At 55.6% G+C, this 20392-nt stretch overlaps 1 protein-coding gene and 2 pseudogenes across 1 annotated transcript; all 3 read left to right on the forward strand.

Moving 5' to 3' along the window:
* Window positions 1-1907: 1907 nt before the first annotated feature.
* Window positions 1908-5944, forward strand: LOC132511525 (neuroligin-2-like). The gene is given in 8 exon segments (XM_060134741.1): window positions 1908-2052; window positions 2226-2411; window positions 2534-2726; window positions 3092-3688; window positions 4489-4895; window positions 4898-4964; window positions 5002-5234; window positions 5913-5944. Coding segments are annotated over 8 exon segments (1836 nt in total). The 5' UTR covers window positions 1908-1931.
* Window positions 5945-6094: 150 nt separating this feature from the next.
* LOC132511526 (spermatid maturation protein 1-like) lies at window positions 6095-10240 on the forward strand (annotated as a pseudogene).
* Window positions 10241-14475: 4235 nt separating this feature from the next.
* Window positions 14476-18379, forward strand: LOC132511527 (uncharacterized protein SPEM3-like; annotated as a pseudogene).
* The last annotated feature ends 2013 nt before the right edge of the window (window positions 18380-20392 follow it).

The raw sequence follows: 20392 nt of genomic DNA on the forward strand, positions 1-20392 counted from the left end.
TGTGAAGCACAGGCTCCAGACACGCAGGCTCAGTGGCCATGGCTCATGGGCCCAGCCTCTCCGCGGCATGTGGGATCTTCCCGGACCAGGGCACGAACCCGTGTCCCCTGCATCGGCAGGCGGACTCTCAGCCACTGCGCCACCAGGGAGGCCCAAGACATTTGGACTGTTTTTAAACTTGGGAAATATAACATTTGAAAAAACAATTTTAATTTGGAGCAAAATAACATTTGAAAAAAAACAAGTTTAAGTTGGCAAATGGATGCCACAATCGAAACAGCAGAAACCTGCTACAGTTTCCAAAACAAAGCCTGTCCGATGCAGAAAATGCACATTTGAAGCAAATTAAAGAATTTGGACATTTTTGAAAACAGGGCCCAATATCTTGAAGTTTCACCACAAAATTTTGAAAAAGTGCAAAGAACTTTTTTCTTTTTTTCCAGAAGCGGATCTTTTTGGTTTCTTGTTTTTTTGGGTTTTTTTTCTTTTCTTGTTGAATCTGCCCCGAGAGCTTCTTGTTTTTTGGTTGTTGTTTTTTTCTTTCTTCTTTCTTGATCCTCTTTTTTGTTGTTGGTGTTGAATTCTTGTTGCCCCAGCCCCCCTTCCTGTTCCTCCCCTTTCTGACTCCCCGTCCCCCCTCGCTGGGAGTGGAGGTGCTGGGTGGGGAGGAGCGGGGAGGGGTGAGGACATTTAGGACAGGACCTCGGAGGGAAGGAGACCAGCCTGAACTGTTGGAAGGCCACTGGAGGTTCAGGAACAAAGGGAAGAACAGGATTGGGGGAGGACACAGAGAGGGCACTGCCCACCTAGGAGCTCCTGGTCAAAGTCAGGTGGAAGGAGGTGTCATAGAAGGTCCTAAGAGACAGGAGGCAGGAAGGTGTCTGTGGGGGGTTGGAGGGGAGTGTCTCAGTGACCTGTTGGTTGACCTTCTGCCAGGAGGGAAGTTCCTAGCGGCATGAGGGAGGCGGGCAGAGGCACTGGGGACCAGCTGTGGAGGCCCAGGCCTGGATCTTATTTGCCCGAGTGCCCAGGCTGGTCAGAGATTGCAGGTGTCAAGAAAGAGGAGGGCCTGGAGGCCAGGGGCGACGCCAGCACAGGCACTGTGGCTGCATCGTGGAGGAGCTGCAGGGGCAGGGACCCTGGCAAGCCCTCGCAGACTCCCACCCTCTTCCGGAATTAGTTACCCCTCAAGGGGCCTTCTACATATGGGAGTGATCATGGGATCCTTTGGGGACATGGCAAGAGAAGGGTCCAGAGCTCAGGACTTAGGCCAGTTTGGGGGGTCCGAGACTAGAGCTGGACCCTGGCTTCATTAGGCAGGCTCTTTCCCACCCTGCCGCCTCCGGCCACAGTAATTAAGCTGGGGGTTGCCATGGTAACTGGGGAGGAGACCAAGCCCCCAGGGACCCTAGGGCCTGGCACCCCCTCACCCACAGAACAGGCTACCATGTGGAGCTGAGGCCCACGGCCTGAGTCGAAGGAAACGCCTGGACCCTCCCAGGATCTCTAGCTCCAATGGCAGCCTTGAGAGCTCGCTCTTCCTAGAAGCAGGAAGGAGATTTGCTGTGTGTGTGGGGGGAGGGGTTCCCCTGGGTCCAGCAGATGCCCTGAGGAGGGCCAGCCCCCAGCCCTGCCTCTGCTAGGCTTCTTGGAAGGTCTGCCAGGCATGGGGAGAAGTGCTGTAGGGCACACCAGCAGGAGGTGGGGAGGGATCTTCTGCCAGGGTTAGCTGGGGAGGGAGGGAGGAGAATCCGTTCTTGCCCCCCAGGGATGGGAGTGACATGTCCCCTGAGCTCTGGGCTGGAACTCAGCAGGCCTGGGAGCTGGGCGGTGCTGCTTCTGGTCTGACTGTGTCCTTGTCCCCCACCCCCCGGCCCACCTACCCGCCCCCTCCCCACGCAGATATCCGGGACTCCGGGAAGAACCCGGTGATGCTGTTTCTGCATGGTGGCTCCTACGTGGAGGGCACCGGGAACGTGTTGGATGGCTCTGTCCTGGCCACCTACGGCAACGTCATTGTATCCACACTCAACTACCGGCTTGGGGTGCCTGGTGAGGGTGGGCAGCCAACTCTAGGGGCTGGAGTCTGGGAGGAGGACCTGCTGGCAGGGTTCCTCTAAACCCAGCAGAAGCAGAATGGCTTCTGGGTTGGACTGAGCTGCCCAGAAAGAGGGAAAGCATGCTGTGACACCCCCAGGAAGCCCCCTTTCTTCCTCTACCCCCAGGTTTTCTCAGCACTGGGGACCAGGCTGCAAAAGGCAACTACGGGCTCATGGACCAGATCCAGGCCCTGCGCTGGCTCAGTGAGAACATTGCCCACTTTGGGGGCGACCCCGAGCGCATCACCGTCTTCGGATCTGGGGCAGGGGCCTCCTGTGTCAACATTCTGATCCTCTCCCACCATTCGGAAGGTACCAGCCACCTCCTCAGCCTGTCCCTCTTGTCCCCTTTCTCACACCCTCAACCCTACCAGGTCCCCCTTCTCCTCCCTCGGGCTGATACAGCCCAGCCTAAAGCCTGCCTGTCCCACCAGGGCTGTTCCAGAAGGCCATCGCCCAGAGTGGCACTGCTATCTCTAGCTGGTCTGTCAACTATCAGCCGCTCAAGTACATGCGGCTGCTGGCGGCCAAGGTGGGCTGTGACCGGGAGGACAGCGCCGAGGCCGTGGAGTGTCTGTGCCGGAAGCCTTCTCGGGAGCTGGTGGACCAGGACGTACAGCCCGCCCAGTATGGGGGTGGGAGAGGGCCAGGTCCAGGCCTCCATTCTCCTTGCTGGTTCCAAGGAGGTTGAGGGTGAGAGGTGCCCGCAGGCCACAAGCATTCCATTTAGCCAGGAGAGGTGGGCTTCAAGGCCCTCCCGGGGCCCTGCCTTCTCCCAGAAGCCTTCCCTAGGCGGAGGTGCCTAAACAGAGCCAGTGTGCACGAGGCTCCATGAAGTGCTTGAGGGAGGACTTCCTGAGAGGTCAAGTACCCTGAAGGGCTCAGAAGGTTTTAACTAGGGGAGAGGAGTCTTCTGAGCAGAGGACTCAGCAGGCTGTGAGCTGAGAGGAGGCCGGTGAACAGGTGATGCGACCTTGACCCCTTCTCCCCAGCTACCATATCGCCTTTGGGCCCGTGGTGGACGGTGACATAGTCCCCGATGACCCTGAGATCCTCATGCAGCAGGGAGAATTCCTCAACTACGACATGCTCATCGGTGTCAACCAGGGAGAGGGCCTCAAGTTCGTGGAGGACTCGGCGGAGAGCGAGGACGGCGTGTCCGCCAGCGCCTTCGACTTCACCATCTCCAACTTTGTGGACAACCTGTATGGCTACCCGGAGGGCAAGGATGTGCTGCGGGAGACCATCAAGTTTATGTACACGGACTGGGCCGACAGGGACAATGGCGAGATGTGGCGCAAGACCCTGCTGGCGCTCTTTACTGGCCACCAGTGGGTGGCACCGGCTGTGGCCACCGCCAAGTTGCACGCTGACTACCAGTCCCCTGTCTACTTTTACACCTTCTACCACCACTGCCAGGCTGAGGGCCGGCCCGAGTGGGCAGATGCAGCGCACGGGGATGAGCTACCCTACGTCTTTGGTGTGCCCATGGTGGGTGCCACCGACCTCTTCCCCTGCAACTTCTCCAAGAATGATGTCATGCTCAGCGCCGTGGTCACGACCTACTGGACCAACTTCGCCAAGACCGGGTGAGGGCCAGAGGGGCTGGGTCGGGCATCCCTGCAGGTCAGGGCACACACCGCCTCCATCCTCAGCCCCTTCTCTCCCTCTCCTTCACACGGCCATCATTCCTCCATCAAGGCACTCTTGCCTTCTCGACTCAGACACCTGCCGGACAGCTCTTCTGTGTGTGTTGAAGACTCAGAAGAGTTGGACAGAGAGGTCCCTGTCCTTTCTGGGGGGCGGGCTCACTTGGTGCCTTCGGCTCCGTGTCTGTCTCTCCTTCCCTCCCTTGCCCACCCAGCTCTCTCCTTCTCCTCCCAGAGCTCTGCCCGCTGTCTGAGTGCTCCCATCTGTGTATCTGAGTGTGTGTGAGGGTTTGTGTCTGTCTGTCTATTGCTGTCTCTGCCTCTCTCTCTTGAAATCTATTGATATCTCTGCTTGCTTTGATCTGGTTACTCTGTACTCCCTGGTTTCCCCCTGGCTGTCTCTCATGTCCTTTTGTGTCTCTGTTTCCATATGTCTCTATCTCATTCATTCTCAGACTCTGCCTCTGTCACTGGTGGTCTGTCTCTTCCCTCTCTGCCCCTCTGTCCTCATGTCAGACTGTCTCTGGCAGTCTGGCTTCATCCCTCTTTGTCTGTCTGTCCGTCCGTCTCTGGCAGTTTCTCTGTCTCTTCGTATCCGTCTCTGTCTCACTTCCCGTCTCCCCAGCTCTCTGCATCTCTGTCCATCTCTCTCCCCATTCCTCCCATAGCACGCCCCCACCCCTGCCTTTCATGGGAGCCTCACCCTTACTCCTCCTTTCCCTGCCCCGCTGTGTGCACAGCGACCCCAACCAGCCGGTGCCACAGGACACCAAGTTCATCCACACCAAGCGCAACCGCTTCGAGGAGGTGGTGTGGAGCAAGTTCAACAGCAAGGAGAAGCAGTACCTGCACATCGGCTTGAAGCCGCGCGTGCGCGCCAACTACCGCGCCAACAAGGTGGCCTTCTGGCTGAAGCTCGTGCCGCACCTGCACAACCTGCACACGGAGCTCTTCACCACCACCACGCGCCTCCCTCCCTACGCCACGCGCTGGCCGCCGCGCCCGCCCCCTGGTGCCCCCGGCACTCGCCGTCCTCCGCCTCCGGCCACCCTGCCGCCCGAGCCGGGTCCCCGGGCCTACGACCGCTTCCCCGGGGACTCCCGAGACTACTCCACGGAGCTCAGCGTCACCGTGGCCGTGGGCGCTCCCCCCTCTTCCGCAACATCCTTGCCTTCGCCGCCCTCTACTACAAGCGGGACCGGCGGCAGGAGCTGCGGTGCAGGCGGCTCAGCCTCCCCCCCAACCCCGCCCAGGCGGCTCGGGCACCGGCGTGCCCGGCGGGGCACCCTGCTCCCTGTTGCCGGCCGTGAGCTGCCACCCGAGGACGAGCTGGTGTCGCTGCAGCTGAAGCGGGGCGGGGGCGTCGGGGCGGAACCTGCGGAGGCCCTGCGCCCCGCCTGCCCGCCCGACTACACCCTGGCCCTGCGCCGGGCGCCGGACAATTTGCCACTGTTGGCCCCCGGGGCCCTGACCCTGCTGCCCAGCGGCCTGGGGCCACCCCCTCCCCCGCCGCCCCCCTCCCTCCATCCCTTTGGGCCCTTCCCCCCACCTCCCCCCACCGCTACCAACCACAACAACACGCTCCCCCATCCCCACTCCACCACTCGGGTATAGGGGGCGGCTCGGGGAGGCCCCACTCCCCGGCCCTCCCGGCCAGCTCAGAAGGCAGGGAGGAGGACTTGGCGACAGGCTTTTGTCGTGTGGAGCTGTGACACATCGAGGAGCTTTAGGTGGACATGGGTTTCCTCGCCGGGATGTGTGCGCTTCTCCCTCGCGGAGTGGCCCGTTCTCTTCTCTAGACCCGGGCCTTTGAACAACTGGGGGGGTGTTTTTTCCCCTCTGTCGTCTGGACACCCGTCTTTGGTGTGTGGAGACGTGGAAGTATTTTCCCACGTGGAGGTGTGCTTTCTCACGAGGGGGTGAGAAACCATGTGCAGGGTGAGGTTTTTTTTTTTTTTGCCGCCCTGGACACATGTTGGCTCCCTCAAAGAATTTCTGTGGGGATTTGTGCCCCCACCTCCTCCCTCCTCCCACCCCCTGGAGACCCTGGAAGTGGTGTGTTCACAAACAGCGACCCTTGGCCACCGGACGATGCAGGGTGGTGCCTGGGAAGTAGCGAGGAAATCACTGCCCCCCTGCCCTGCCCCCAGCCCTCCCGCCCCAGCGAAGCATGTGTATCCCCCGTGGCACAAGTGAGGTGAAGCACGGTCTCCCCCGGGCAGGCCTCGCCTTCCACAGATGACAGACACACATTCCCTGCCACGGGGAAGAGAGGAGATCTTGCATCCCTGTGGTGCCTGGGAACTTGTCTTCCCCTGGGTCCAGGATGCATTTCTGAGTGGAAACATGTTCTTGCATGTGGATGTACGTTTTCCCATGCAGACGACCCCTTTCTCTCCAGCACTTCCCTGCATCTTAGGGCCTCAGGCCCAGCACTTAACTTCTCACACAGCAGGTGTGAAAGGACTTCAAACTGACAGAAGCTGAGGGGGAGGGACAAACCCTGAGGAGATGAACAGACCCTAAGCTCTGCCCTTCCTTCCCCTAGAGTTCGGGGGGTGGGGTGGGGTGGGGGGCTGCGTGGCACCTGCCACCCACAGAGGCCGTGCATGTTTGACCAAAGCCCTCACCGCGGTCTGAGGGCAGCCCTTCTTCCCTCAGTCCTCAGACCGTCGCTCATCCGTGCCAAACTGCTGAGGTGGGTTTGAGGGGCGAAGACCCCCCAAAACTTGCCAAGGATTCCTCAGCCCTGGGCCAGGGCAGGTAGGATACAGGAGAGGGGGAGGTGGCAGTTAAAGGGGTCCCGCCTGCGTCCCTCTTCTCGCCATGTCTCATCCCTCCCTCTCTGCCCCTGTTTTCCCTCCCCCCTTTGCCGTCCCCCTCTGAAGACATCCCTTCCTGGTCTCAAGCCAGCTTCTCCCCTCAGCTGCCCACCCCCTCCTTTGACCTGCCCCCTCTCCCCTGGGCCCCCAGGGCTGAAGGAAAGGAGCAGTGGAGGGGGGAGGGGAGGAGAGCAGGGGAGAAAGGCTTCCCCGGACAGGTTGGGGGAGAGAACGGGGTCAGCTGTACTGAGGAACAGATGGAGGGGGCAGTGGGGGACAGCGCTTGGGCAGACACCAGCAGGAAGAATTTGATTTGAAAGGATGTGTGTAAGGTGACTGCCCAAAGAGAAACGGTTTGGGCCTCTGGGGAAAGGAACAATGTCGGGAAGGGTTTCAAGGGACACCAGCCGAGAAGGAGCCAATCCTCGTCTGCTGGCATTTTGTGGGTTCATTGGTGCCAAATTTGAATAGGGGGTGGAGTGCTGTCTTCCACTGACGCCCAAATCCCTGGTCTTGGCTCCCCAGAACTTTGCCTCCTGACTGTCCCTTCTGCCCCCACCTCCACCCATGGAAACTTAGTTCTTTTCCCACCCCTTCCCCTGCCTGGTCTAGCTCCTTTCCAAACAGCCCTGCCTTCTAAATGCTAGGGACCTGGGCCCTGAACCCTGTAGACAGATGCCCCCCAAACTGGGGCATGGGAGGGGGGCTGGGGGACCCCATGATTCAGCCACGGACTCCAATGCCCAGCCCCTGTCCCCAGAACAATTCCTTGACAATCCCATGTCCCCACCCCAACCCTTCGCGGCTCTGTACACATTTTTAAACCTGGCAAAAGATGAAGAGAATATTGTAAATTGTCGGAGTCCAGCTCCAACGAGTCCAGGTAAACCTGAGGGATGGATGGCGTCGGCGAAGGAAACAAGACCTGACACCCTTTGTAGATGTCAGCACGTCAAGCACAAATTTATTTTTCAGAGCAGGTATTTATATATAGGCAGGTTTCATCATCATGTACAAAATCAAAACATCTCAACATGTTCTAACCTCAAAATATTTTTGTCAGTTTTCTGAAAATGTCCCCAGTTTCTAGATGTACTAACAAGATAATTCCCCAAGTTCTCATTAGTTGCAGGTTATTTTCTAATAGTTAAGCCAAGCTATTATGTAAGGTCTTTAATACAGAAGTGCAATCTTCGTGTTCTTTCTGCATGGGCAGGTTTTTTTTTTTTTAAACATCTTTATTGGGGTATAATTGCTTTACAATGGTGTGTTAGTTTCTGCTTTATAACAAAGTGAATCAGTTATACATATACATATGTTCCAATATCTCTTCCCTCTAGCGTCTTCCTCCCTCCCACCCCTCCAGGTGGTCACAAAGCACCGAGCTGATCTCCCTGTGCTATGCGGCTGCTTCCCACTAGCCATCTACCTTACGTTTGGTAGTGTATATATGTCCGTGCCTCTCTCTCGCTTTGTCACAGCTCACCCTTCCCTCTCCCCATATCCTCAAGTCCGTTCTCCAGCAGGTCTGTGTCTTTATTCCTCTCTTACCCCTAGGTTCTTCATGACACTTTTTTTTCTTAAATGCATGGGCAAGTTTTTTGAATAGTGCCTTAAAAATATTTACAATATATCCTACAGTTCCTGTGTACCTGACTCCACTAGTAGCACTTACAATACCTCCTACGCTCCTGTTTATCACCTGGCAATTGTTGCCAGAGTATTAACCTTTCTTTATAGTGGACCCATATGAAAGCAAAATCATCAACAACCCCTTCGTAGGGCCACTGTTGTTCAATTGGGGGTGTTTTCCATAGGAACATCCCTATATTTCCATTTGTGTATTGTGTTCGCAGTTTCCTGGGGCTGAAATAGGTACTTTCCATTTTGTAATAACAATAGTAGGGGGGGTAGTAGTTTTTCTCATCTTCCTAACCCTGGGCGCAAATCCCCCTTGTGCTGTTTCCATAGATAAGCTTAACACAACCAAACAAATCAATAGAGATGTAGTCCACCTTCTTGGCACAGTGCTGCTTTGCAGTCCTGCCTTTGATTGCATCATGACTTTGTCACGGCGCAGGGACTCCAGGATGGAATATTGTAAATATAAAAGTTTAACTGTTGGTTTTGCCTGCTGTTATGTTGGGAGGTAGGGGTGGGGCTCTGAAGAAACAAACCCTGGAGAAGTGACTCTGCCAGTGAGGGAGGAGGAGGGGGTCCGAGCCCACAGCCCTTTCCAGTGAACAGCTCTGAGGTCAGAGAGAAAGGGGGAGTGAGTGCTGCGGTGAGGTGGTCACTGGTAATGGGGTTGTTCGGGGAGTTAAGATCAGGACCAGTGTTTGTGCAGAGGTCAGAGCCTGGTGTAGAGGACCAGGCAGGGGCTGATGGGACAGACACCAAACAGGCCAGAGGGCCTATGGGCTGGTGCAGGTGGCTGGCTACAGGAGAGACATGCAAGGTGAAGGGTTTGGCCTCTGCTAAGCCCTGGCCCAGGCTGGAGGGTCAAACACAGGCCCAGGACTCTCCCTCTTGGCACACTGTGAGGGAGAGCCCCACATCGTTGTGACCCGCTTACCCCCAGGAGCCTCTGGGACAGGAAGCCGGCCGGTAGTACTGTGGGCACAGTAGGTTGGGGCCCTAGGGACCCCCATGGCCACGGCCACTCAGTCACTGTGTCCTCCCCCACCTAGCTCTGGCGCAGACTCCGTGGCTTCTTACACCAAGTGTTTCGTGTTATTTGTGAGAAAGGTAAGTGGAGGATGGGGAGGTTGGGGAATAGGAAAGGCAGAAACCAGGTGTTCTAGCCCTGACCTTAAGTGGACCCCTTCCCCTCGCGCTCTCCCTGCTCAGACACCATAACTATGCAGCTTTTCTTCCTGCAACCTGCCTCTCCATTCCTGGAGGAGCCAGGCTCCCCACCAGCCTCTCACCTGTCCCCGATCCACAGAAGCTTCTAAGTTATGCTCACCTGGGAAGCAGACCCAGCCCCCGAAGCAGAGCGCCCCTGCAGTCTGCCTTCGGTGCACCATGGACCCTGTGAAAATGATCGTGTCCCCCCCACCCACTCGCCGCTATCGCCGTCGAGACTCTTCAGCACGCCGCGCCCACTGCCCCATAGCCTGGGCCCCTGACAACTGACAGCGATGACGAGAAGCCCCCACGTCAGCACACAACAATCTGCCCCCACAACTGGAATTGCCCCAAGGACTGGGAAGGCTTTCAGTCCACCTAGGGGTTCTGGACTCCCTGGGCCCAGGATGCTGTGGAGCCACCTACCCAGACCATCCGCTTCCAGCAAACTGTAGAGGGAAGGCCGCTCAAAAGAGAGGCAGTCAGAGCTGGGCCTACAGGCCTACGCGTACCCTGTGAACCCCCGCCCCACAGCCCTCAGGCCCTGAGCCACAAGAACGGTTGGGGGGTGCCCCAAGCAGAACAGGAGCAGTGCTCGCCAGCCCAGCCACCCATCCTGGGCCCAGCCCACGTCGCAGACATCCCCCGGCGCCACTCCTCAGGGCGCATAGCCTATAATGCCAGAGACGTGAGGCGGCAGCTGTGGGAGCTGACCAGGGAGGTGGAGGCCCTGTCCCACTGTTACCCCCCGGTCTCTGGATCCAGCACGGCTGAGGGGACGGGAAAGGCCTAGGTATACCGTTCCCTGACAGAGAGGTGACTGGGAGAAGAATAAAAAGAAGAGAGGAGGTGGTTTGTGGTGGTGTGGGGGGTGCCAGGGCCCACACAGCCACAGGGAATTCCCGGGATGTCCAGTGATTAGGACTACACGCTTTCATTGCTGACGGCCCCAGTTCAATCCCTGGTCGGGGAACTAAGATACTGCAAACCACACTGCATGGCCAAAAAGAAAAAAAAAGAGAGAAAGAAAGAGAAATAGCCAGTGGGCATTTTCCATCAAGACTCCAAACACACAGCAGGTGCTCAATATAGACCCACTTAATGGAATCAGCTTAAAATGATCGATAACGTTAGTCAAATGAAAATGAACAGAGAAGCAGGGTGATTCATAAAAGGCCTATCTGCTCACATTCCAGGAACCCATCTGGTATGGAAAGTGAGGTCTATATTCCTCTATATCTGTTGAGATGTTCATTGTGCAAACAAAATGACTTGAGGTTCACCAGGTACCACTTTCACAGACCCCAGCAATGAACCCCAGCAATGATCCCAGGACTGCCTCCACAAGAACTCAGGCCTTGCCCGAGACCCAGGCCTCCCCAAGAACCCGGGCCTTGCTCAAGATCCAGGCCTCCACAAGCTTCCAGGCCTTACCCAAGACCCTTACCTCTGCAAGAATCCAAGCCTTTCCCACGACTCTGACTTTCAGAAGAATCCAGTCATTACCCAAGATTCTAGCACCAAGAAGAGCTTAGGTTCTACTCGAGATAGACGTTTCTTTAAACGCCCATATCTCACCCAGCCCTCTGGTCTCCACAAGAACACACCATTTCTCCAAACTTCTGACATTCAGAGGAGCTCAGGCTTTATGCACGATTCTGGAGTCTATAGGAATCTAGAAAGAAAGCAAGAGACTGTATTCTATAAAAGTCAAGAGCTCTCCCTAAAAACTGGCTTCCATAATAGCCCACACCCTTCTCAAGATTCTGGATGTGACAAGAGTACAGGTAATGCCCAAGATGCAGGAGTCTCTAGGAGTCCAGACTTTACCCAAGATTCTGGGCCAGAGAAGCGTCCACACCTTGCCTAAGACTCTGGAGTCAACAAGAGCTCAGGCCTTTGCCAGGAATCTGAAGAGCCCAGGCCTTGTGGAAACCCCTCGCCTCCATAAGGGCTCAAGTCTTACCCGAGACTCAGGAGACTACAAGAATCCAGGTCTTACCCAAGATTCTGGAGTCTGCAGGAGCCAAGGTCTTACTCAAGATTCTGACCTCCGTAAGTATCCAGGCTTTACCCAAGCCACTGAAGTCAAAAGGAGATGTGGCCTTACCCAAGATGCTGGAAATTACAGGAGCTCAGAACATACCCATGACCCTAACTTCCACAAGTACTCGGAAATTAATCGCGATGCTGGCCCCCATAAGGGTCCAGCTCTTACTCAAGACTCTGGCTTATCCAAGAGATCAGGCCTCCATAACAACTCATGCCTTATCCCAAACCCTGGCCTCCACAAGAACCATCTGGAACTGACTCTGTCCAAGTTTTGGGCCCACATCAGACCCGAAAGTCATTTATATCTGAGGCAGTTCCTCGAAAGGAGGATGCTGGGCAGCACATACCATGGACTTCTGTCCCACCCAGTCAGAACTCCTGCTCTCCCAGGGCTCAGATGGCCTACAATGACCTGAAAACCTTCTCAGAGGTACCTGTACTAATTGAGCTGCAATCATCCTCCCGGTGAGCAGGCAGCCAAGACTGGGTGTAGCACCCAATGGATACAGTTCCTCCAGCCTGCCAGAACTATCGCCAGATGTATACGCCTCCCAAAACCAGCTGGAAGCCCTACTGTCCTGGGTCAGGCACCCGGCTAGGGCATGTGGTCTTTGGCGCCCGCCAGAGACAGTTCAGAGCAGGCAGGGACAAGTGCGAAGCTGTGTCTCCCAGGCGCCTTCACTGAGAGACATCCAACAACTCACCGGAGACTATCAAGGAGTGGGGGTATCAGTGTGTGATGAGCAACTTAGAAAAAGAGGGGACAGATATGCATGAGGAGTAAAGAGACAAGAGAAGAGTTCTGTGGTTGCTTGAGGACATCCACCCCAGCCCCATGCCACAGGGCCTGATGAGGACATAAATTATCCCTGCTTTCCCTCCATCGCTGTCTAGCTAAATCCGTTATCCCCAAGGCCCTAGAGCTGCACTGTCAATTACAGTAGCCACTAGCCAAATGCCTATTAGAATGTAAATTAGTTAAAATTAAGGAAAATTAATTCTGTTAAAAATTAAGTTAAAATGTTAAAAATTCTCTTCCTCAGGGAACAGAATTTCCCTGGCATCCAGTTCTGTTCCCTGGTGGTCCAGTTGTTGGGACTTGGCGCTTTCCCTGCTGTGGCTGGGGTTCAATCCCTGGTCGGGGAACTCAGACCCCGCAAGCTTCATGGCTTGGCCAAAAAAAAAAAAAAAAATTCTGTTCCTCAGTGCCATGACCTTCTAAGGGCTCAGTAGGCACATGGAGCTAGCGGCTACTGCACTGGACGGCACAGATTTAGAACATTTGCATCATCATGGAAAATGCTATTGGAGAGCAGTGCTTTAGAGTTTAGAGCAATTTTCCTTTCCCTGTCACCCACCCCCAGCATCTTAAAGCTCCCCCAGAGACCAGCGAACTTTGCTCTTTTTAGGGTGGTTCAGAAGCCACCCTCTGGGGAGGAGGTAAGATGTGGGGCTGGACACCTAATGCCTGATTTCCCCAGACTGTGAGAAAGAGCCCAGGCTTCAGCTTTCCTCATCTGGTCTCTTGGGTCACGACCAGATGTATGGAAACTTGCCTCCCCCGTTCTGGGCTGTGTTTGGGGCTCTTGGTTACTGAGGGAGAAGACCTCTCTTTGTCAGTGACTAGGAAACCTTGTGTTTTAGGCTCCCCAAATTGAGCGCTGGATTCTGAGGGTCCCCTCCTTCATAGGCCTCTAAATTTTTCGAGGTGTCTCCACTTAATTTTCTTGCCCATGGACTTAGGCCTAGTTCACTGGGGAGACAGACCCCTGGGACAAAGGAATGTAAGAATTCCTGGGCTGCCGGCCCGAAGCCTGGCAGCGCAACTCCCCCCCCCCCCCGGCCCACGGACGGAGCCTCCCCAGCTGTGCTCACAGCCAGCCCAACCGCAGCCTGCACCCCTTCACGGAACACTTGAACTACTCCCTGGATCCCCACGCGGTGCGGCGCCGGGCAGGCGAATGGGCCGAGATGCTGCCCGTGCGGCGCCCTCTGGCCACGTCCGCCTCCCTCACGGTGCTGGCCAAGGCCTCGTACAAGCGGGCCCTGGCTCCTAGCTCAGCGCTGCTCCTCCGCCCCTCCCAGCCCCTGCCTGACGTCCAGGCTACCGAGCACCCTCCACCTCCGCCCACCTTCATGCCACTCAGCCGGAACCCGGGAGGCAATGCCAACTACCAGGTGTATGACAGCCTGGAGCGTAAGCGGCAACCGCAGGAGAGCCAAGCACGGGCCAACTCGCTGCTACCTTCCACCTCGGCCTCCAGGCCCTCTCTGCACAGGAGCCAGACTGGGAAAATGAACTGACCTGTGGCAAATGGGGGCGGGGGCGGGGCATGGAGAGATTAATAAAGAGCGCCAGAGTCCAGGAAACATTGGTGGTCTGTGGCTTGGAAGCGCCACTCCTTCTGCCAGCCTGGGCCCCTGCCCTTGGCTTCCTGCAATAAGAAGCCAGTGTCCCCTTCTTGGCCTGAGGGTCCCCTTGGTTTAGTGGCCACAGTTCTGCCAGCAGGCCCCTCCTGGTCCTATACCATGCACTAAGTACATCTGCAGCTGCAGACTCCAAGCCACTGGTCTCTGGGCACCTCCTCTGTGTCTCAGCTGTCCCTGTCCACAGAGAGCCTCATACAAGAAGTTGCTTCCAAACTGGGAGGTTCCACATCTGGGCAGGTCCAGCTCCAGGCCCAGTGAAGGGCATGAAGAAGGCTGAGGCTCTGGACTCCAGCCAGGCCTTCAGCAGGCCTCTGAGGCCAAGGTCTTCCTAGTCTCAAGAGGGGCCAAGAGACGCAATGTGTCATTTGAACAAGTGAGTCAGTGGGTGGTGAGCGAATGAATGACCGCTCGAGGGGAGGTGTGCCGGCCACCGGGCCCTGTTTGACTGTCCAGGCTCAGCTTACCTGACCCTGGTTACCAGGGAATGCCACTCTGGGCCCTCCTTTTCGTCCCCCTCCCTCACTGTGACCTCACCACCTGCCCCATTATGACCCAGGCTGGCTCCCAGTGACTATGTGGAGGCCAGGGGACCCAGGCATGCTTGGACCCCCGGCCGTGGGTGAGCGAGCCCTCTACTGAGCCGAGCCGTTCACTGGCCCCATCCCCAGGACACGCCAGGAGCTAGGAGACTCAATTCGTTTGCTCCTGATCAGATTCATCTTCCTCAACTTGGGGATGAACGTGGTGACTATGGTCAGGGCAGGATCTGGGCAGCAGAGTTGGGGGAGCCCTGGGGCCTCGAAGGGGCTGAGGTTGGGAGGGCTGCTGGGGTGTGACCGGACAAGGGTTGGATTTCAGGGCTCACCCTGCTCCCGGTCTCCCCCCTCCCCTGCTTCCCTCAGCTCTGGAGGCATCTGAAGAGTTACTTGCGGGTACTTTTCTATCGTATTTTCCCCAAAGGTGAGTGGGCGCCGGCGTGGGTTCAGGGGATGTGGGCCTGTCCCCTTTCTTCTATCCCTGCCTTGATTCTCAGCCCCTCAGGAACCCAGGCCCTGACCCACCTCACCTTTCCCCGCAGACAAGCAAGCCAGCTGTGTAGGCAGCCATCGCATGTGCATGCGCTGCTCCGTGGATCCCAAGAACCTGTGCTCAAGAGTTTCTTCCCGCTTCCGCCATCGCCCAAGCTTCCTGCTCGGGCACCCAAACCACCACCCAAACTCCTGGATACCAGACACAAATGACGAGAATGCTTCTAAGTGCTGCTGGATGCCGCCTCAGTGTGGATGGGCTGGGGCTTCCACGGAGGTTCCACGGGGACTGTGGATGGAGTGGGTAGTGAGAGCTGGGGAGGCCCCTCCGGTCACAGCCTTAAAGTCCCAAGCCACCTTGTACTCCAGGCAGGAGACATCTTCCAAGCTCCGAAGGATGAGCAAGGTGGACGTGGTTCCACTCTGCCTGCCCCAAGACAGCAAGACTAAGACACCAGACTCTGACCCAGCCCAGGTCCCAGCCCGGGCCCAGACCCGCCCCCCAGTTCAGCCCCCTGCGCATGCTCCTGCCAAGGCCCAGGCCACCTCCTCAGCCCACCCCCCTGAGCACACCCGCCCCCCACCCAGGCCGAGACCTGCTCCCGAGGCCACGCCCATGAGCACACTTCCGCCCAGACCCAGGCCTTCTCCCTAGTGCACCCCACTGGGAACACTCCTGCCAAAGCCCAGACCTTCTCCTCCACCCACCCCTCTGAGCACGCCCCACCTCAGGCCGAGACTTGCTCCACATTCCACTCCCCTGAGCACACCACCCCCCAGCCCAGACCCCCTCCCCAGCCCTCAGCCCTGAGCACAGCCCTGCCCAGGTCCATGGCCCTGAGCATACCTCAGCACATACCCCAGCCCAGGCCCAAGACCAGGACACCTCACATGCCTCAGCCCAGTCCCTGGGCCAAACTTCTGTCTGCACCCTGACCCATGCTCATCTGACCTATATCCATGCCAACACTCTGGTCCCTCTCCCAACTTCTGCCCCTGCTACTACTCCTGCCCTAGCCCCTACACCAGCCCCTGTCCCGATCTCTGCCACAACCTCTGTCCCAGGGCTGGGCATGGCCCTGACAAACACTCAAGTCCCGTCCACCACCCCTACGCCCATCCTAGGTTCTATTCCCTCTACCTTGTCTGCCTTTAGCCAAGGCCTCTCCTCCGGCCATGTGGTCTACCATGACCGCAGGGTAAAGCAGAACTTATTCCATGTGTGTCTGCCTCAGAACTCTGGGTATTCCAGAAAGAACTTGCTGCTGGATGCCGCCTCAGTGTGGATGGGTTGGTACTCCCTCCAGGCCCCAAGAGGGGCATGGTCTGGTGAGCTCTGGTACAGCTGAACAAACACTCAAGCAATGTAGTGGGGACAGTGCTAAGCCCTCCACAGGATCCATACTGGGTTACCTGGAGTTGGGGAATATGGAAGGGAAGACCTCAAATGATGCCAAAGACAAATTTGTACAGTCCAAGACCTTCCCTTACTGCAGCTTCCATCCTTGCAGGTCAGAGAAGAGAAACACAGACCCCCAGACTCCAGTCTACCCCACATTCCTGGTGTACTCCAAGGATGCTGCACCTTCTCAACCTTGCTTCCATTCTCCAACCAGTGCCCAGAGCTCACCATGCACCATGCCTCCACCATGCACTCTTTCTCTGCCTCTTGTTTCTCCCAGATCCTTTGTCCTTCAACACAGCAACCACCAGAAGCCCTCCACCTTAATACAACCCCCCACCTTCCCCCCAACCTCCAAGTCTCCTCAGTCTGTCCTCTTTTCCCAGGGCCCCATCCCTCCCCAGTTATCCACTACTTCTCAAAACCCAAACCAGCCCCAACCCCCTGAACTTCATGAGAGTCTAGGCCTCAACCAAGGCTCTGTCCCCCAAAGGACCCCAGGCCCTTCAAAAGACTGTAGAGTTTTCAGAAACCCAGGCCTTACCCCAAATCCAAGCCTCCACAAGGACCCAGGCCTTATCCAAGACCCAGGCCTCCATAAGAACCCAGGCCTTACCCGAGACCCAGGTCTCCCCAAGAACCCAGGCCTTGCTCAAGATCCAGGCCTCGACAAGCTTCCAGGCCTTACCCAAGACCCTTACCTCTGCAAGAATCCAAGCCTTTCCCACGACTCTGATCTTCAGAAGAATCCAGTCATTACCCAAGATTCTGGCTCCCAGAAGAGCTTAGGTTCTACTCGAGATAGACGTTTCTTTATACACCCATATCTCACCCAACCCTCTGGTCTCCACAAGAACACACCATTTCTCCAAACTTCTGACATTCAGAGGAGCTCAGGCTTTATGCATGATTCTGGAGTCTCTAGGAATCTGGAACGAAAGCAAGAGACTGTACTGTATAAAAGTCAAGAGCTCTCCCAAAAAACTGGCTTCCATAATAGCCCACACCCTTCTCAAGATTCTGGATGTGACAAGAGTACAGGTAATGCCCAAGATGCAGGAGTCTCTAGGAGTCCAGACTTTACCCAAGATTCTGGGCCAGAGAAGCGTCCATACCTTGCCCAAGACTCTGGAGCCAACAAGAGCTCAGGCCTTTGCCAGGAATCTGAAGAGCCCAGGCCTTGTGGAAACCCCTCGCCTCCATAAGGGCTCAAGCCTTACCCGAGACTCAGGAGACTACAAGAATCCAGGTCTTACCCAAGATTCTTGAGTCTGCAGGAGCCAAGGTCTTACTCAAGATTCTGAACTCCATAAGTATCCAGGCCTTATCCAACCCACTGAAGTCAAAAGGAGATGTGGCCTTACCCAAGATGCTGGAAATTACAGGAGCTCAGAACATACCCATGACCCTAACTTCCACAAGTACTCGGAAATTAATCGCGATGCTGGCCCCCATAAGGGTCCAGCCCTTACTCAAGACTCTGGCTTATCCAAGAGATCAGGCCTCCATAACAACTCATGCCTTATCCCAAACCCTGGCCTCCACAAGAACCATCTGGAACTGACTCTGTCCAAGTTTTGGGCCCACATCAGACCCGAAAGTCATTTATATCTGAGGCAGTTCCTCGAAAGGAGGATGCTGGGCAGCACATACCATGGACTTCTGTCCCACCCAGTCAGAACTCCTGCTCTCCCAGGGCTCAGGTGGCCTACAATGACCTGCAAATCTTCTCAGAAGTACCTGTACTGATTGAGCTCCAATCACCCTCCCGGCGAGCAGGCAGCCAAGACTGGGTGTACCTCAGTTCCTCCAGCCTGCCAGAACTATTGCCAGATGTCTACGCCTCCCAAAACCAGCTGGAAGCCCTACTGTCCTGGGTCAGGCACCCGGCTAGGGCATGTGGTCTTTGACGCCCGCCAGAGACAGTTCAGAGCAGGCAGGGACAAGTGCGAAGCTGTGTCTCCCAGGCGCCTTCACTGAGAGACATCCAACAACTCACCAGAGACCATCAAGGAGTGGGGATATCAGTGTGCTCAGAGCAACTTAGAAAAAGAGGGACAGATATGCATGAGGAGTAAAGAGACAAGAGAAGTGTTCTGTGGGTGGTTGAGGACATCCACCCCAGCCCAATTCCACAGGACCTGATGAGGACCTAAAGTATCCCTGCTTTCCCTCCATCGCTGTCTAGCTAAATCCATTATCCCCAAGGCCCTAGAGCTGCACTGTCAATTACAGTAGCCACTAGCCAAATGCCTGTTGGAATGTAAATTAGTTAAAATTAAGGAAAATTAATTCTGTTAAAAATTAAGTTAAAATGTTAAAAATTCTCTTCCTCAGGGAACGGAATTTCCCTGGCATCCAGTTCTGTTCCCTGGTGGTCCAGGTGTTGGGACCTGGCGCTTTCCCTGCTGTGGCTGGGGTTCAATCCCTGGTCGGGGAACTCAGACCCCGCAAGCTTCATGGCTTGGCCAAAAAAAAAAAAAAAAAATTCTGTTCCTCAGTGCCATGACCTTCTAAGGGCTCAGTAGGCACATGGAGCTAGCGGCTACTGCACTGGACGGCACAGATTTAGAACATTTGCATCATCATGGAAAATGCTATTGGAGAGCAGTGCTTTAGAGTTTAGAGCAATTTTCCTTTCCCTGTCACTCACCCCCAGCATCTTAAAGCTCCCCCAGAGACCAGAGAACTTAGCTATTTTTAGCGTGGCTCAGAAGCCACCCTCTGGGGAGGAGGTAAGATGTGGGGCTGGACACCCAGTGCCTGATTTCCCCAGACTGTGAGAAGAGCCCAGGCTTCAGTTTTCCTCATCTGGTCTCTTGGCTCATGACCAGATGTACGGAAACTTGCCTCCCCCGTTCTGGGCTGTGTTTGGGGCTCTTGGTTACTGAGGGAGAAGACCTCCCTTTGTCAGTGACTAGGAAACCTTGTGTTTTAGGCTCCCCAAATTGAGCGCTGGATTCTGAGGGTCCCCTCCTTCATAGGCCTCTAGATATTTCAAGGTGTCTCCACTTAATTTTCTTGCCCATGGACTTAGGCCTAGTTCACTGGGGAGACAGACCCCTAGGAAAAAGGAATGTTAGAATTCCTGGTCCAGTATGCATTGGTCTAATCTGTGAGCGTGTCTCTGGTGTCCTATCTTTCTGTCCTATTATTCTGACTCCTAGGTTCATCCTGGACTTAAGCTGTGTCCATGATAGCACTGGTCGCTGAAAGCCATTTCCTTCCCCTGATAATTTTTCATTGCCCTGCCCTAGCCCAGCTGGAGTTAGCTCTGGACTTGATTTTCAGTCCTGATAACTCTTCTGTATACACACATAAACTGCGAGATTCCAAAGTGTTTTCCCTGACACCACTTGTGTGTCTGAGGTGGGCAACACTAATATGTCCCTTCCCTGAGTCAGATGTCCATCCCTGGGTCACTACATGCACACTATCGGTGTGTTCTTGTCTAACGTTACCACCACCGATTCCAAGGAGATACGTCCCAGCTGGAGTGCCCATTTCCAACAGCTCTCTGGCTGAGCTCTGAACTTGGACAAGTCATGTGCAACCTTTCTAGGCTTGCAGTCTCATCTCTAAACTGAAGTTATAATTGCATGCAAGAACCTTTCTAGATTTAAATGACCAGAGCTTCTCTACTCCCAAGTGAGATGTAGAGTCCCCTATTTCTCTGCATTCCCTAGTGTATGTCCCTCATTATTGTTTGCTATTCAGATCCATCCTATTAGGCCTCTGTTCTAACCCCAAGGAGTGTTTGTGCGCTTCACCTGGCCTTGTAAAGACACAGAATAGTTTATCATAAAGACACAGAATAGTTTATCATAAAGACACAGAATAGCTTACCTCCATAGGAACTACAACTTCCATCAGGCACTACTTCAACGGAACAGGAAAGGATGTGGGGGCGTGGCCCCAACGCCCTGGTAGCTTTGAAGACAAACTACAACTCCCAGGATAGCCGCGAGATCTCTGCAGAGCGAAAGGAGTGACTGAACTCTGACTGGAGGCCGGGCTGGTCCGGAACCACCCCGACAGTCTCCAGAAAGGGGCGTGGTTA

The sequence above is a fragment of the Lagenorhynchus albirostris genome, chromosome 20, assembly GCF_949774975.1.
Source record: "Lagenorhynchus albirostris chromosome 20, mLagAlb1.1, whole genome shotgun sequence".
Taxonomy (NCBI): domain Eukaryota; kingdom Metazoa; phylum Chordata; class Mammalia; order Artiodactyla; family Delphinidae; genus Lagenorhynchus; species Lagenorhynchus albirostris.